Here is a 16,717-nt window from a genome sequence, read left to right on the forward strand (position 1 = left end):
TGTACACTTAGAGAACCTCAGAGAGAGGAAATAACTTGTCTGAGGTCGTGTACCTCAAAAGCAACGGAACTGGATTTAAACCCAGTCTGATGAGTTCAAAGCACTTTCATATTGTTTACAACTATATTTTTACTGGAATTTTAAACTAGATTTAAACAGAGTTTGTTACATAGGTATAAGTTGTGGAGATGATGGTCTCATTAGAAAAATAGCTTAAGCAGATTTATATTCTGTAATATTCATGTTTGGAATATGAAAGGCTCCTTATAATTTATCTTAAAGCAAAATGGACAAATTACCTGCACCATTTAAACTGAGTAAAAGCTCTTGATTTATCATGCTTCCTGAGTCTATAAGTGAAAAACACTGGTTCATAGAAAGCCGCAGATTCTTTGAGATCATCTAGCCTCATCTCATTTTAAAGTCAAAAAATCATGCGGTTGAGAAAATCAGGGGCTACACTGGTTAAGTGACTTACACAAGGGCGCACAGCTGTCAGGTCTCCGGACTTCCTGGTTTGGTGTACTTTCCATTTACACAGTATTTTTTTTTTCATTACTTTTAGTCCCATTATCTCTATGAAATTTTGAGTCCTATGCCTCAGTAATGTTGACAGTTTTATGTTGTTATAATTACTGAGCGAAGACAACATTCTTATTCTGTTCAAACAATAAAAACGTGGTTCCTGATCTAAAAGCCTGTAATAATTTATATTATAGTATTGTGTCCCAGAATTGGCAATTTTTTGAAATTTTAAAGTGTTAGAAAGTAGTTAACCAGAATCTATAGTGTAATAATCTTTGCTGTAATGGGCAGGAAATATGAATTATACAGTTTAACCTTTTTGTTCTATTCAGAAGTTTGAACTTTTATTCTCTTTGCTAAATTCAGATCATGCCATTTTAGAACCACAGAATTAGTAACTACTGATGCTTTAAATTTTTAAAGGTTTAAACTTTCTTGATTGCATCAAACTGGCCAGCTTTTACCAGTCTCCGTTTAGATTGCAGCGTGAGTCTGTTTCTTTATGCAGTCAGTAATGACTTTTTTTTTATTGTGTTGGTGTGTTTGTGTGTGTGTGTGTTTGTGTGTTTAATCTGTTTTAGGATGGAGCTGTAGTTACGTCCTCCAGGTCTTTAGGTGACCCCCCGACAGTCAGTGAGGTAGAAGCAGACCCTGGTGACGGACTAGGGAGAATTGACTACAGCAGCGGAGATGCTTCTCGGCCCAGTAGTGACAGCGCAGAAGTAAGTGTTCTACGTCTTGGTCTTGTATTCTTCTTTACAGCTCCTTTCCATATTTGATTTTAAGTGACGTGAATAAGAGGTGCTCTCTTATACTTTCTTTTTATCACCACCGCCTTTAATAGAGCAATCTGATGAGCAGAAATCCTGGCCACTGTTGTATATGAGCTTTTAATTCCAGAGTTCACTTTTTCCCTTAGACACACATTGCCAAATGTTTCTTTTGAGGAGGTGGAATTTCCCAGCAGGCCTCTTGTTTGTGGGTTGAGAAGTTAATAATGCTAGTGTTTTTTTACTGAACCAAGAAGCCAACTGTTGATATCTTTAAGTGCATGTTAATATTCCATTTGTGGTCAGAGTGACTCAGTCTTGAATCATGGGGCACTTTGCCATTACAAAGAGGAAAAGCCTTAGTCCTGTTAGATAGACTTGAGTTAATAGCCCTTGTTTAGTAATGCTTTCTTGATTAACCCCAGAATTGCCAGATAAACATGGGTATTTGTTAAGAAGATCATAAGAAAATATTTCAAATTGAATATGATGTAGCACCATAGTCATACGAGTACTTAAAAGCTAAGTTCACTGTTGCTTACTCAGCAATACTTTGTAAATGGTATGCAGTGATAAGAATAATGACTTAAAAAAGTAGACCACCCTCTTTAAAAGTGAGGAGGAAAATAGTCTAAACCAGTGTTTTGGAAACTGTAGATCATGGAGTCAGTTTAGTGGATTAGGGCTAGCATTAAAAAAGAAAGAATAGTATAGGAAATAATGCTTTGCAAAATGTAGATGAGGTAACTTACTTCTTGTGACTTTTGTTATATACACATGTATGTGTGTATGTGCACGTGTGTGTGTTCATTCGTATGCTGGTTAACAATGTAAAATTTCTTTCTCTTTTTAAATTTTTTTAACGTTTATTTTATTTATTTCTTGAGAGACAGAGCATGAGTGGGGGAGGGGCAGAGAGGGAGGGAGACACAGAATCCGAAGCAGGCTCCAGGCTCCGAGCTGTCAGCACAGAACCCAATGAGGGGCTCGAACCCACAAACTGCAAGATCATGACCCAAGCCAAAGTCGGACGCTCAACCAACTGAGCCACCCAGGCTCCCCAACAATTAAAATTTCTTTTTCTTATTGAAGGTTGTGATAAAAAAATTTGGAAGCCACCAGTTAAAGCCATCATTCAGGCCACCTTTTGAGGCTTAGGCCCAATGACTCAGTCCTTCATTCAGGGAAAATTTGAGGATTTTTTTTTTTTTTTTTTTTTTTTTTTAAAGACAGTGCTAACATAACAGTCTTATGATTGGTCGATAGGCTAAAGGTTTTAATGAAAAATTTCAATTTTGACTCAAGAAAAAAACATTTACTGGCCATACACACCATATGCTATAATGACTCGTTTATGTTATTTATTTTAGTTAATTCTCAAAACAGCCTTATGAAGTAGTACTATTGTTACCATAATTTTACAGAAGAAAAAACTGTGGCCAAAGGGAGTTAACTAATTTGCTGACTTATCCCGATAGTATGTGATCTGCCTACATCTAGCTCTAAAGTACCATTACCTGAAATATAAACAAAAGCCCTGAGGAGTAAAAATGCATAACATTTTGGGAGAGCAGTGAAAATTTTACTGGTATTTGGGATGATGAATGGAATGGCTAGAATTTATCTTAGAAACAGAGGCTTGAGTTCAGGTTTTAGAGGCCTTCAAGTTGTTCTAGAAGTATTGTTTTTGGGAGGTCCTTCTCACATTCTCCTTTTAGATTCACTGCTGCTTCTCCTGTTTTCATGGCTCGTCTTTACCATTTGATAGTTTCTTGAGAGGACAGGGACAGTCTTATTTGACTCCATGTCTCCAAAGTCTGGCAGATCCTACAATCAGGAATTCAGAACAGATGGTACAAAAGAAAACTTTGAATTTTACCTTGTATTTAGAGGAATGTTACAATAAAATATGTGGGTTGGAAATACAACTTCATGGAGGCACCTGGGTGGCTAAGTCAGTTGAGCATGTGACTCTTGATTTCGGCTCAGGTCATCGTCTCATAGTCATGAGATCGAGCCCCACGTTAAGCTCTGCACTGAGTGTGGAGCCTGTGCTTAAGATTCTCTCTCTCTCTCTCTCTCTCTCTCCCCCCCCCCCACCCTCGTCCCCCCCTAAAAATTAAAAGAAAAAAAGAAATATAACTTTATGAAACACAGAGTGAATTGGCAAGTGTAGAAATAAACATTCCAGTGACTTGAGATTATTTGAGATGTACTTGGTGTTTAGTAAGTATTTGTTTTGGTTTTTTTTAATTTTTTTTTAAATGTTCTTTGAGAGAGAGAGAGCACGAGTAGGAGAGAGATGGAGAGAGAGGGAGACACAGAACCTGAAGTAGGCTCTAGGCTCTGAGCTGTCAGCATAGAGCCCAATGCAGTGCTCGAACCCACCAACCTTGAGATCATGACCTGAGCCGAAATTGGACACCTAACCGACTGAGCCACCCAGGCACCCCTATAATAAGTATTTGAATGAACAACAGAACGAATGCAAGTTTGGGCTCTATCTTGCTTGCAGTGGAGAGGCACGATCAGAAACATGTCGGTGTGGCAATGAATTGGAATAAAGAGACAGGGAGATCTGTAAGGAAAGAAGATTGCTTGGCTTAATAAGACCCTAGCAAATGTGTGCTGAATGGCTAATAAAGAGTTACCATTTATTGACTTCCTCCTACTTTGTGTCCACAGTCATGCCTGCGGTACAAATATTCTTTTATTAAACTCTCATAATAATATTAAAGAAGCAATATCACTATCTTATAGATGAAGAAATTAAAGCCAGGTAAATAAATGGGTGTTGTGGAAATCCAGATGAGAGATAATACATCGCAAACTAGGATATTTACTTGAACACATAACTAGTTTAATTCCTACAAGGTCTGTTGGAAGCTTGAGATGTGCTTTGTTTAGCTTGTGGATTTCCATGTTTGTTTCATTTGTACTCTGTTAAGACCACAGGAACCAATGGGTCTTACTGTCTTTTGAATCAGTGCTTTTACTTGTTTCCCATTTTCTGCTCCCATTTTATAAAATAATATTCTTGTAATGTTTGTGATACCATTGTTATTGTAAAATTCCCTGCTTATGCTCACCTCAGAGAAAGCTGGGAAGAACACCCATGTACCCGGTTCTCACAGCAGAAGCAAGTACATCACAAATCAGCATCTAAAATGTAGAGCATCTGTCTGGTTTTTGTGAATCTGTGGCTGATATTTTAAAAACAACTTACTTTGGAAACTTTTAAACCTATTCAGAAATAGAGGCTAACATAATGATCCCTTTTACGTACTTGATCACCCAGCCTCAAGTCATCAACAGGTGCTCAAACTTGTTCTGTCTGTATCCCTCATTCTTCACACCCTCCAAATACAGGATTCTTTTCAAGTAAATCCATGACATTATTTCATCAATATGTGTCTTGAAGAGAAAAGAGGACTTTTTCAAAAATACAGGCATAATAACATCATCAAATCAAATTTCTAAGTATGTAATTTGATTACCCTAATTGTCTCATAATGATCTTTCTGCTGTTGGTTTATCTGAGTCAGGATCTAGTCAAGGTCTTCAGCCTTTGGTTCATAAGTCTCTTAATTTGTTATGTCCTTTTTTTTTTTTTTTCTTGCTGTTCTTTTGTGACAGAAACTGGGTCATATGCCCGGTAAAGCAACCCACATTTTAATTGTATTTTCATGGTGTTGTTTAACATGTTCATCTCTCTATATTTCCTGAAAGCTATTAGTGAGATCTAGAATCTTGATCAGATTAAGAGCTGTTGTTTGGCCAGAACAATTCATGGGTGGGACTGTGTATATCCTGTTACATCACATCAGGAGGTGGATGTCTGGTTGTCTTTCTCTGACTGTAAGTTTAAAGCGTGCAGACTATGTCAACATGATTCCTTCATAATCAACTTTTCTATTAAGCTTTTATATAATGTTGTCACCAGTCACTGATGATCAAAATGCCTGCATCCATTCTTTAGTGGTTTCAAAAGGATGATATTATAATTTTGTCATTCCTTCTATGTTTATTAGATGGAATCATTTTAAAAGAATTTTGTCTTACTAGCTTTTAGGTGACCCTAAAATATAGCTGATACAGGAAATGCGGGATAAATACTTGATTCTTATCCCATCATGTACCTGTTTCCAGACGAGCCGGTACCCTAACAAGATCTAAAGGTCACCAATGTGGGGATGTGTGTGTGTGTGTGTATACACACGTGTGTAATATTTTGAATTCATAGATTTTAACATATTTGCTTATTGTGTTTTAGTCCATTGCAGTCATTATTTCTTTTTGTTGCTTAAATTGTCTGTTTTTTGGGCAGTGGGAGCTCCTTCTAGTTGTCTTATGTGTTCTTTTAACATGACCTCCCAGTAATTTTGATAACAAGTTATCAGCAACGCTTTCTGCTGTGACAAGATTATTCTATCTTTATCTTTTATGTCTCTTGTCCAAGACCCAGAGTCGTCCATTTGTCCAAGGTGGAGCTTATATTTGAAGCTACTGTTTTTATCTTGTGCTGTCTTAGTATATGTATAAATAGCATGCGTGTTCCCCGTTGGCATTCACACAAAAATCTCTTGCACCTCATTTTCAGCTGCTCTGACGAATGGCTCCCTTGCTGTGGAGTGTTCCTCATCCTCCAGAATCGAAGTTCCACACATCATATTCTTTGTGTTTTGTATTCGGTCATCCCAAACATACCCTGTAAATTTTAGAAGAATCCACACGTCACTTCTACACGATACTCGCAGAAAAATAGAAACTTAATCTCATTCCTATAAATAGGCCAAAATGCTTTTAACTTGAATAGAAAGAAACAGTTGGGGGCAGAGGGGGTTAGAAGTGGTGGATAAAGACAGAGTTTGACTTTGACATAACTAGTTTGAGAGATACATAATGCATCCAGTTAGGTTTATTTGGTAGAAATTAGCCCTCAGTCCTGGAGATGAGGTACAACTATTCTGTTAGTGTGATATTGTTCATCAGCATAAAACTCAAAAGGCCAAGAGAATAAGTGCCTTGCCAAAGTCGGGGAAAAAAATAGTAGAGTGAGGTATGATGCAAGATCCTTTGTGGTTTCAAATACAAATGTGAAATCCGGAACCTTGTTTTCCACCCTATTTTTCCTTGTCCCTTTTTGGGGAGCCTGTTGAAATGAACTGAATGTCTTTTTTTAGAGTCCCAAGAGTGCCCTGAAAGAGAGGATTTATCTAGAGGAAAACCCAGAGAAAAGCGAAGTGATTCAGGACACTGTGAGTATGGAGTCCATGAAGCGGTAGGGCTTCCTTTCGCTTTCCTTCCACTTCAGTAACAGACACCCCTGATATTTGTGTATTTGGGGATGGAGGGGGAGTGGGGAGAGAAGAAGCTTAAACTGATTCAGTAAGATTTGATAAATGGAGAGCTACTCCATGATAGTAGTATTAGGTGGTTCAGTGTTACTTTGCTTATTGTGGTAAAAAATGCGTAACGTAAAATTTTCCATTTTAGTAATTTTTAAGTATACAGCTTATTGTCATTAAATCGTATTGACCTTCGTGTACAACCGTCACCGTATCTGTCTCCAGAACTTTTTCATCTTCCCCAGCTCAGAGTCAGTATCCATTAAACACTGACTCCCCATTCTCCTCTCCCCAGAGCACTTAACAACCATTGTTTTACTCTGAATTTGACTAGGTTCGGAACCTTATATAAGTAGCATCATACAGTGTTTGTCCTTTTGTGACTATCTTATTTCACTTAAGGTTCATCCATGTTGTGGCCTATGTCAGAATTTCCTTCCTTTTTAAGCCTGAATAATAGTCCATTGTTTGCATATACCATGTTTTGCTTATCCATTGATCTGTCAGTGAACACTTGGGCTGTTTCTGCCATTTGGCTTTTGTGAATCATGCTGCTGTGGCCATGGGTGTAAAATATCTATTCACGTGCTTTCTTTTAGTTCTTTTGGGTATTTCTTCAGAAGTGAGATTGCTGGATTTTGCATATTCTTATGTGAATACTTTTAACATTCTGCTTTTGTTTTCTAATTAGATGTGTATAAAGTTTTATAGTAAAAGATTTAATTAAACAGCAAGTGATCCGTCAATAATTAGCAACGTAAGGGTTATTGAAAATTCAGAGACATGGAAACAGCTATAAAATCAAAAGTTGATGGGGCGCCTGGGTGGCACAGTCGGTTAAGCATCCGACTTCAGTCAGGTCACGATCTCGCGGTCCGTGAGTTCGAGCCCCGCGTCAGGCTCTGGGCTGACAGCTCGGAGCCTGGAGCCTCTTTCCGATTCTGTGTCTCCTTCTCTCTCTGCCCCTCCCCCGTTCATGCTCTGTCTCTCTCTGTCCCAAAAATAAATAAAAAAACGTTGAAAAAAAATTAAAAAAAAAAAAAAAAAAAGTTGTCTTGACAACCACTCTGAACAAATTTCTGTTGTTGCACCATTTTTTAAAAAATTACAAAAGCCTTAGAGTTTAAAAAAGAAGCAGTAAAAATGTCAGAATCAAGGTTAGAAGACGCAAATACAACGGGCTGCAGCACACTTAAGGAGGGAAAACTTAGCTACATACGACTTCATGTATCTTGTGGCTACACGCGCGTACCTTCAGCTCTGAGATGCACGTGGCCCCCAAGTCAGGATCGCCCCACTGTCCTTGCTCAGCCCCAGATCCTGCATGTCAGCTGCTGTCAGGTTTGAGCCAAACTCATGTCTTCCTTGTTTCCTCCCCAATTTTTATTTCCTTAATACTGTATGGCCTTTGATTTTAGTATATATGGACCTCATACGTCGCATAATTTTTATATCGTATGCTCGTGCCCTCACTGCCTTCTTCCTGCTCAGTCCGTCCTTGTGAGTGAGCTGACAAGTGGATGAGCTGTGGCATGGGAGGGAGATCTGCCAACCTACATTTTCGTGTTTGCAACTCTGGTTCTTTGTTTCTATACAAAATGATTTTAATTTTGTGCGATTGCTTGAAAATTTTGTTGCATTATGCCAGCGATTTGCAACCGGGAGTGATTTTGTCCCTCAGGGAACATTTGGCAGTGTATGGCAACGTTTTTGATTGTCATGGCTGGGAGGCTGCTGCTGGCATGTAGTGGGTGGGTAGAGGCCCAGGATGCTGCTTAACATCGTACAATGCACAGGACGGCCCCCACAACAAAGAATTATCCAGCCCAAAATGTCAGCAGTGCCAGGGTTGAAAAACCCTGCATTATGCACTTAGGAAAATGAATTGAAAATGAAAAAACAGGGTTCAGTGACAGCTTTCAATTATGCGATGTTAATAGAAGTCTTTGTGTTAACCTCTTCACTCACTTCATCTTATCATTTCTATTCTCATTTCTCCTTTGTCTTGTTGTCTTCGTTCACTTTTCCTAATCTAGCTTTTGAGAATTGTAATTATTTACAGAAGCCAACTTTCTGTCTGGAACAAGGTTTATATGAAATGAGTGGAGTACACAGAGATTAGAATCAGATATCCAAGAGTGTAGTGAGCAAAAGGTGTTAATTATTTCCAGAGGAAATGTTTTTTTCTCCCTAAGAACAGTTGATACTGTTGTGGTTTTCTTTGCTAAAATGATTCATTGCCTTGAAAATTTGAGAGCCACTTCTTTGAAAGTGAAGCACTTAAAGAAAATCAATAAAATGAAATCTGGTTGGTTGACTGAACCATTTCTTTTTGATGATTTGGCTTCATTTTTTCTCTGAATTTGACCAACAGATAATTTCTCTATTTTTTTTCTCTGAATGTTACCAGGACACTCAGTCACTCATCGGGAGCCCCTCTCCCCGAATGGCACCTCATATTATTGGAGCAGAGGATGATGATTTTGGTACTGAACATGAACAGGTGATGGCTTTTTTTCTAAAAAACAAATTATTAATTATTGGAGATGTTTACTTTGTTACAAAAATGAATGCTTTTTGGAGATTGAAATTGTATTTGTAAAGATTTGAAGCTGTATCTTAGAGCTAAGATTAATTGCTTGGCTTAGTTGTTTATTTTAGCTTTGACCAATAGAAATGACTTTGCTTTTAAAGCTGATAAGAAGTGATTGATTTACACTAAAGTACTTCCTTTTGGGAGAGGAGGGTGCAATTGTAAATATATCTTTTTTTGATTTAAAATTCCAATGGTTTGGAAATATGATTGGCTTGATTCTTGGTTTTGTATCCCATGATCTTGCTAATAAACTCACTACTTCTAGGAGCCTTTCCTTTTTTTTAGCTTTTTATTTTTATTTTTTTACTGTTTATTTCATGTTTGAGATTGAGAGATAGCGTGAGCAGGGAAGGGCAGAGAGAGAGGGAGACACGGAATCCGAAGCAGGCTCCAGGCTCTGAGCTGTCAGCACACAGCCCGTTGCGGGCTTCGAACTCACAAACCTTGAGATCATGACCTGAGCCAAAGTTGGACAATTAACTGAATGAGTCACCCAGGTGCCCCTCGGAGCTTTTTAAAATAGCTTTTTGGGGGGCCCCTGGGTGGCTCAGTGGGTTAAGCATGTGGCTTGGGCTCAGGTCATGATCTCGCAGTTCATGAGCTTGAGCCCCATGTCAGGCTCTGTGCTGACAGCTTAGAGCCTGGAGCCTGCTTCAGATTCTCTGATGCAAAATGTAAGGTAAGCTCATTTTGTGTCTCTCTTTCTCTCTCTGCCCCTCCTTTGCTCACTCTCTCTCTCTCTCAAAAATAAAACATTAAAAAAAATTTTTTTTTAAATACATAAAATTAAATGGCTTTTTGGGATTTTCCACATAGACAACCACATCGATTTCTTTGTTTCCAATCTGTTTATCTTTTATTTCCTGTTGTTACCTTTATTGTACTGGTTAGGACTTCCACTATGAGGTTGAATTGGAGTGGTAAGACAGGACATTCTTGCCTTCTTCCTGACCTTAGGGAGAAAGATATTTAGTCTTTCATCATTAAGTGCGATGTTAGCTATAGGTATTTTGTAGATACTGTTTATTAGGTTATGGAAGTTTACTTCTATTTCTACTTGCTGAGAGTTTTTTGTCACGAATGAATGTTGAACTTTGTTAAATAATTGACATCATACAGGTTTTTTTTTTTTATTTAGTCTCTTAATATGATAAATTACATTGATATTAGTATGTGGGACCAGATTTGCTTTCCTGGGATGAACCACAGTTGGTCATATAGTTTTTTATTATAAAAAGGTCGTATCCTTTTTATTTATTACCAGATTCAGTTTGCTATTATTTTGCTGATGATGTTTACATTGTTTTTTATGGGGTATATTGATCTGTAGTTTTCTTTTTTTAGAATGTCTTTGGTTTTGATGTTTGGGTAATGCTGTCCTCTTAAAATGACTTCAGAAGTGTCCCCTCCTCTTGTATTTTTTGAAAGAGATTGTGAAGAATTGGTATTATTTGTTTAGATTAACTTTCTTTAATTTATTTAAACATGAGAAATTAAATGGAAATTGTGAGTCAAGATTACCTTAAGTTGAACTATTAGTTTTCTGTGTTCAGTGCAGTTAGGGAATACAATTATTCTAGGAGTTGTCTCACTTAAACTTCTACATCTCCATTTTCATACAACCATTTCTGCGATTAGCTCAAAAGGAAAGGAAGACACCTATTTCATTATTAGGCAAAAACCTCCCATTAACTTTTTAGAAGTGTTGCTACACTGCTTTTTTACTTACTGACTTGTAGACATCTGAGTTCCTCGGTAATTATCTATTGAACTTGCATTCTCCTAAGATGGTTTTTCTTCCAAGCTGTTTCCAAGAGATTATTAATTTCCAGAGGGAGAGATTCCAAAAGCCCAGGTGCTCATAAGTTCCAGTGAAATTTTTAAGATGTTGAATTTTTTTAGGGTATGTCAAAGTGAAATTTGGGTAGTTGTGTTTAACTGAGCTTACCTTACATTTTGCATCTGCGTGGTGGAGTTACTGATGTATCATTATTTCCTTTTCTAGATCAATGGGCAGTGCAGCTGTTTCCAGAGCATTGAACTGCTAAAATCTCGCCCTGCTCACCTGGCTGTTTTCTTACACCACGTAGTTTCACAGTTTGACCCTGCAACGTTGGTAATGTATTTGACGATTTAGCCAATTCAGAGTTCCTACATTGATTCTTATACTGTAAAACTTTGCACTTCTGCAAGATGAGTTGCTAAGCATATACGGATAGATACGTAAGATAGTTGAAAAGTTAGTTATTTGTAAACTTGCTTGCATGGTAATGATTACATTGTCTGTAGTGGCCTACCTGTGGGAAACTTTGCTACCTAGTGAAGATCTAGCAGATTATATTTTTCATGATTTCTCACTTTCTTTCTCTTTTCCGTTTCTTCCTCTACTGCAGCTCTGTTATCTCTATTCAGACCTATATAAGCAGACCAATTCCAAGGAGACTCGGCGTGTCTTCCTCGAGTTTCATCAGTTTTTCCTGGATCGATCTGCAGTAAGTTACCACGTTAATATTATGTCATCTGCACTGTCGTACGTTGAGTTATTGGTCTCCTACTTCCAGTCTGCCCTCATATTTTTGGACATTATTGTTTTGGACTTTCTGACATCTATGTTGTGTCTCAGTTACTGATTACTCTTGACTGTTACTCTTATTATTTTTAAATTAGTTGTAGGCTCTGAATTCTCACAGTAGGTCTTAGGGGGTATACACGTACGTTTGGGCTTATACATGTGCATAATAAGAGAGTGAAAAGGAGAACCCAAATGATATATGTATATATTGGGATCCAGAGGATATTGCTGGTATAATGAACTCTGGTTGGCCTCTTTGAAGTTTAGAGGCACAAGTTTAAAAAGTGGTGGAAAAGATCTTACATGAATGATAAGAGTGTTTTATTTTATTTTACCAGTAGAAGTCTTTATGAGATTTTTAAACTAATGGGTTTTATTATTCTTGGCCTCGTGGTAGGGTAAGTACCAGCCCGTAATGCTCCCTAGATAATTGTGCTGCGGTTCCTGAGGCGTCTTCCACGTTTGCTCCTCTCTTCTATGACTGTGTCACAACTTCCCTCTCCAGAAACCTCATCGCCTCCTCTCCTGCCCTTTCTCAGCTCATGACCTTGCTGTTTCTTTGAGAAATTTGAAGTATCTGCAGGTGAACTTCTACCAGATATCAACTGCCTTCATTCATCATAGTATATGCTCTGCCCTTTCTCCTGACGTTGTGGAGAGACTGTCTTGTTTTATACCAAGGTGACTCTTCCCCTGTTTACCTGGACTGCATTTCCTTCTTCCTACTTGACAACATCATCTAGCAATTGCCATCCTTTTCTCTGATATCGTCAACTTTTTGTTCACGTTAGCATGCAGACGTTGTGAGTTTACCAATCCTAAAACAAACATACCCAGAAACATTTTTGTCTCCACTTCTCCCTCCAACTCTTACCTCATTATCTTTGTATTCCTTTACAAAGTTGCCTGCACACCTACATGTTGCAGAATACAGTTACCTTTTCAGTGAGGCCTTCCCTGACCAACCTACTTGAAATTTTATCCCCTTCACTTCTGTCACCTGTCATGTGTTATTTTTGTCCATAGAACTTTTATTTTGTTGGTTTATTTTGTCTGTATTCTTACTCTTCTGCCCTGAATGTAAAGCTCCATGAGGGCAGATATTTTTGTTCTGTTTGTTCATTGCTACTTTTCCAACACTGATCGATCCTGGAAGAGTGGTCACTTTGATATTTATTGAGTGAATGAGTTAGGGTTCTGATTATACTGCCACTGTTTAAAATATTATAGGGGCGCCTGGGTGGCTCAGTTGGTTAAGCAGTCTGACTCTTGGTTTTGGCTCACATCATGATCTCATGGTTCGTGGGTTTGAGCCTGCTTAGGATTCTCTGTCTCCCTCTCTCTCTGCTCCTCCCCCCCTCTCAAAAATAAAACAATAGACTTAAAAAATAAAATATTATACGTATATTCATTAAGATGATTTACTTCCATGAGGAAACTATAGTATATTGAAGTATATTTGAATTTCACATTTCCTTTTTTTAAAATCGAAGTACAGTTGACATTCAATATTATATTAGTTTCAGGTGTACAACATAGTGATTTGACAATTACATATATAATGCTCACCATGGTGATAACTATAGTTATCACGTCACTATACAAAGTTATTCTAGTATTATTGACCTGTATTTCCTGTGCTATACTTCTAATCCCTGTGACTTATTTATTTTTTTATTTTTCTGATAAGTTTTTGATTCCAGTTCAGTAACAGACAGTGTTACATTAGCTGAAAGTGTACAGCATAGTGATTCAGCACTTGCATGTATCACCTGGTGCTCATCACAAATGGACTCTTGAATCCCCATCACCTATTTAACCCATCCCCCACCCACTTCCCTCTGGTAACCCTCAGTTTGTTTTCTCTAATTAAAGAGTCTGTTTCTTGGCTTGTCTCTCTCTTTTTTTCCCTTCGCTCGTTTGTTTTCTTAAATTCTGCGTATGAGTGAAATCATGCTGTATTTGTCTTTCTCTGACTTATTTTGCTTAGCATTATACGCTCTAGCTCCATCCATGTCGCAGCAAATGGCCAAGATTTCATTCTTTTTTAAGGCTGAGTGATTTCCATTGTACGTATATATACCACATCATCTTTATCCATTCATCAATCACTGGACACTTGGGCTATTTCCATATCTTGACTATTGTAAATAATGCTGCCATAAACATAGAGTTGCGTGTATCCCTTTGAATTGGTGTTTTTATATTCTTTGGGTAAATACCCAGTAGTGCAATTGCTGGATTGTAGGGCAGTTCTGTTTTTAACTTTTTGAGGAAACTCCCTACTATTTTCCAGAGTGGCTGCCCCACTTTGCATTCCCACCAGCAGCACATGAGTGTTCCTTTTTCTCCACATCCTTGCCAATACCTCTTGTTTCTTGTGTTGTTGATTTTAGCCATTCTGACAGGTGTGAGGTGATGTCTCATTGTAGTTTTCATTTGCATTTCCTTGATGGTAAGTGATGATGAGCATCTTTCCATGTGTCTGTTTGCCATCTGGATGTCTTCTTTGGAGAAATGTCTGTTCATGTCTTCTGCCCATTTTGTAATTGCGTTGCTTTTTGGGTATTTAGTTTTATAAGTTCTTGTTATACCTTGTATAGTAACCCTTGTGGGATATGTCATTGCAAATACCTTCTTCTGTTTTGTAGGTTGTCTTTTAGTTTTGTTGGTTGTTTTCTTTGCTGTGTAGAAGCTTTTTGATTGAGATATAGACCCAATAGTTTATTTTTGCTTTTGTTTCCCTTGTCTCAGGAGACGTGTCTAGAAAAAAGTTGCTGTAGCCAATGTCCAAGAGGTTACTGCTTGTGTTCTCATCTAGTATTTTTATGGCTTCAGGTCTCACATTTAGGTCTTTCATCCATTTTGAATTTATTTTTGTGTATGGTATAAGAAAGCAGTCCAGTTTCATTCTTCTGCATATTGCTGTCCAGTTCTCCCAACACCATTTGTTGAAGACATTGTCCTTTTCCCATTAGATATTCTTTCCTGCTTTGTTGAAGATTAATTGCCCATATAGTTGTGGATTTATTTCTGAGTTTTCTATTCTGTTTTAATTGATCTATCTACGTGTCTGTTTTAGTGTCAGTGCCATATTGTTTTGATGACTACAGCTCTGTAATATAACTTGAAGTCTGGAATTGTGATGCCTCCAGCTTTGCTTTTCTTTTTCAAGGTTGCTTTGGCTATTTGGGGTCTTCCGTGGTTCCATACAAATTTTAGGATTCTTTGTTCTAGTTCTGTGAAATATATGGTTGGTATTTTGGTAGGGATTGCATTAAATATGTAGATCGCTTTGGGTAACGTAGACATTTTAACAATATGTGTTCTTCTGATCTTTGAGCGTGGAATGTCTTTCCATGTCTTTGTGTTGTCCTCAGTTTCTTACATCAGCATTTTATAGTTTTCAGAGTACAGGCCTTTCACCTTGTTGGTTAGGTTTATTCCCAGGTATCGTATATTTTTGGTGCACTTGTAAATGAGATTGTTTTCTTAATTTCTCTTTCTGCTGCTTCATTATTAGTGTATAGAAATGCATCAGATTTCTGTACCTTGATTTTGTATCCTGTGACTTTACTGAATTGGTTTATCAGTTCTAGCAGTTTTTTGGTGGAGTCTTTTGGGCTTTCTACGTATAACATGTCATCTGAAAATAGTGAAAGTTTAACTTCTTCTTTACCAATTTTGATGCCTTTTATTTCTTTTTGTTGTTTGATTGCTATGGCTTGGGCTTCCAGTACTTTGTTGAATAGAAGTGGTGAGAGTGGACATCCTGTCTTGTTCCAGACCCTAGGGGAAAAGCTCTCAGTTTTTCCCTATTGAGTAAGATATTAGATGTGGGTTTTTCAAATATGGCCTTTATTATGTTGAGGTACGTTCCCTCTAAACCTACCTTGTTGAGGGTTTTTATCATGAATGGATGTTGTACTTTGTGACTTACTTATTTTACAATTGGAAGTTGGTACCTCTTAATCCCCATCACTCATTTAACTTATTTCCCACCCTGTTTCCCCTCTGGCAACCATCAGTCTGCTCTGTATTTATTAGCCTAATTCTGTTCTTTGTGTGTGTTTGCTCATTGGTTTTAATTCTTAGGTTCCACATGTAAATGCAATTATACAATATCTGTCTTCTCTGTCTAGACCATCTGCCTTGTATAATACCCACTTGGTCCATCATGTGGTTGTGAGTGGCTAGGTGTCGTTCTTTTTTATGGCCGAGTAACAATTCCACTGTGTGTATCTACCACATTTTCTTTATCCATCCATCTATTGGTGGATAGTTAGGTTCCTTCTATATCTTGGCTGTTGTAAATAATGCTGCTATAAACATAGGGGTGCATGTATCTTTTTGAATTAGTGTTTTTGTTTACTTCGGGTAAATCCCCAGAAGTTAATGTCACATTTCTTAAGAGCTCCAAGCTAAGTCAAATCTTTATTTTGCTGCTTGTGATCTGTATTAAATTTATCAGTATTAAAGTGTAATAACGCTGATAGATTTATTTGCTGATTATTCTTTCATGTCACAGGTGGTTTATTTATTTCATATAAATACAGAAATGAGCGTGTATATACTTTTTTACAATTATGCTAGCAATACTTCTAGGACAGTTGATTTGAGCTACTGTGTGACAACGTCAGTGAAAGAGAAAGCTTTGAAATCCATTTCACTGTTCTTCAGATGAATTTGGAGATCTCATAATTTGCAGCAGACTTATTTTTTAATGTAAAGCTTTAGATCTTACAGGAACTGTTTAAATTCCCAAAGTATATGACAAGTAGGTATACATTATAAAGTAAGCATGAAGAGGTTAAGATACTTTCTTTAAATACAAAATAAGTTGTTTTCTAAGATACTTCCCAGATTGATGAGAGGGAAAACACAACTGTGTGGTAATAGGACCGAA

General features: G+C 37.5%; 1 protein-coding gene across 9 annotated transcripts in view; it reads left to right on the top strand.

Moving 5' to 3' along the window:
- The window catches only part of ARHGEF12 (Rho guanine nucleotide exchange factor 12), a 148,117-nt gene that overhangs the window by 93,424 nt on the left and 37,976 nt on the right, over positions 1-16,717 (top strand). For all 9 annotated transcript variants that reach the window (XM_042906887.1, XM_042906890.1, XM_042906888.1 and 6 more), the window contains 5 exons: positions 1,107-1,247; positions 6,479-6,553; positions 9,054-9,146; positions 11,245-11,355; positions 11,633-11,731. In XM_042906887.1, the coding sequence (XP_042762821.1) occupies positions 1,107-1,247; positions 6,479-6,553; positions 9,054-9,146; positions 11,245-11,355; positions 11,633-11,731 (519 nt within the window). The remainder of the gene's footprint in view (positions 1-1,106; positions 1,248-6,478; positions 6,554-9,053; positions 9,147-11,244; positions 11,356-11,632; positions 11,732-16,717) is intronic.

This window comes from Panthera leo, chromosome D1 (assembly GCF_018350215.1).
Source record: "Panthera leo isolate Ple1 chromosome D1, P.leo_Ple1_pat1.1, whole genome shotgun sequence".
In the NCBI taxonomy this organism is placed as follows: Eukaryota; Metazoa; Chordata; class Mammalia; order Carnivora; family Felidae; genus Panthera; species Panthera leo.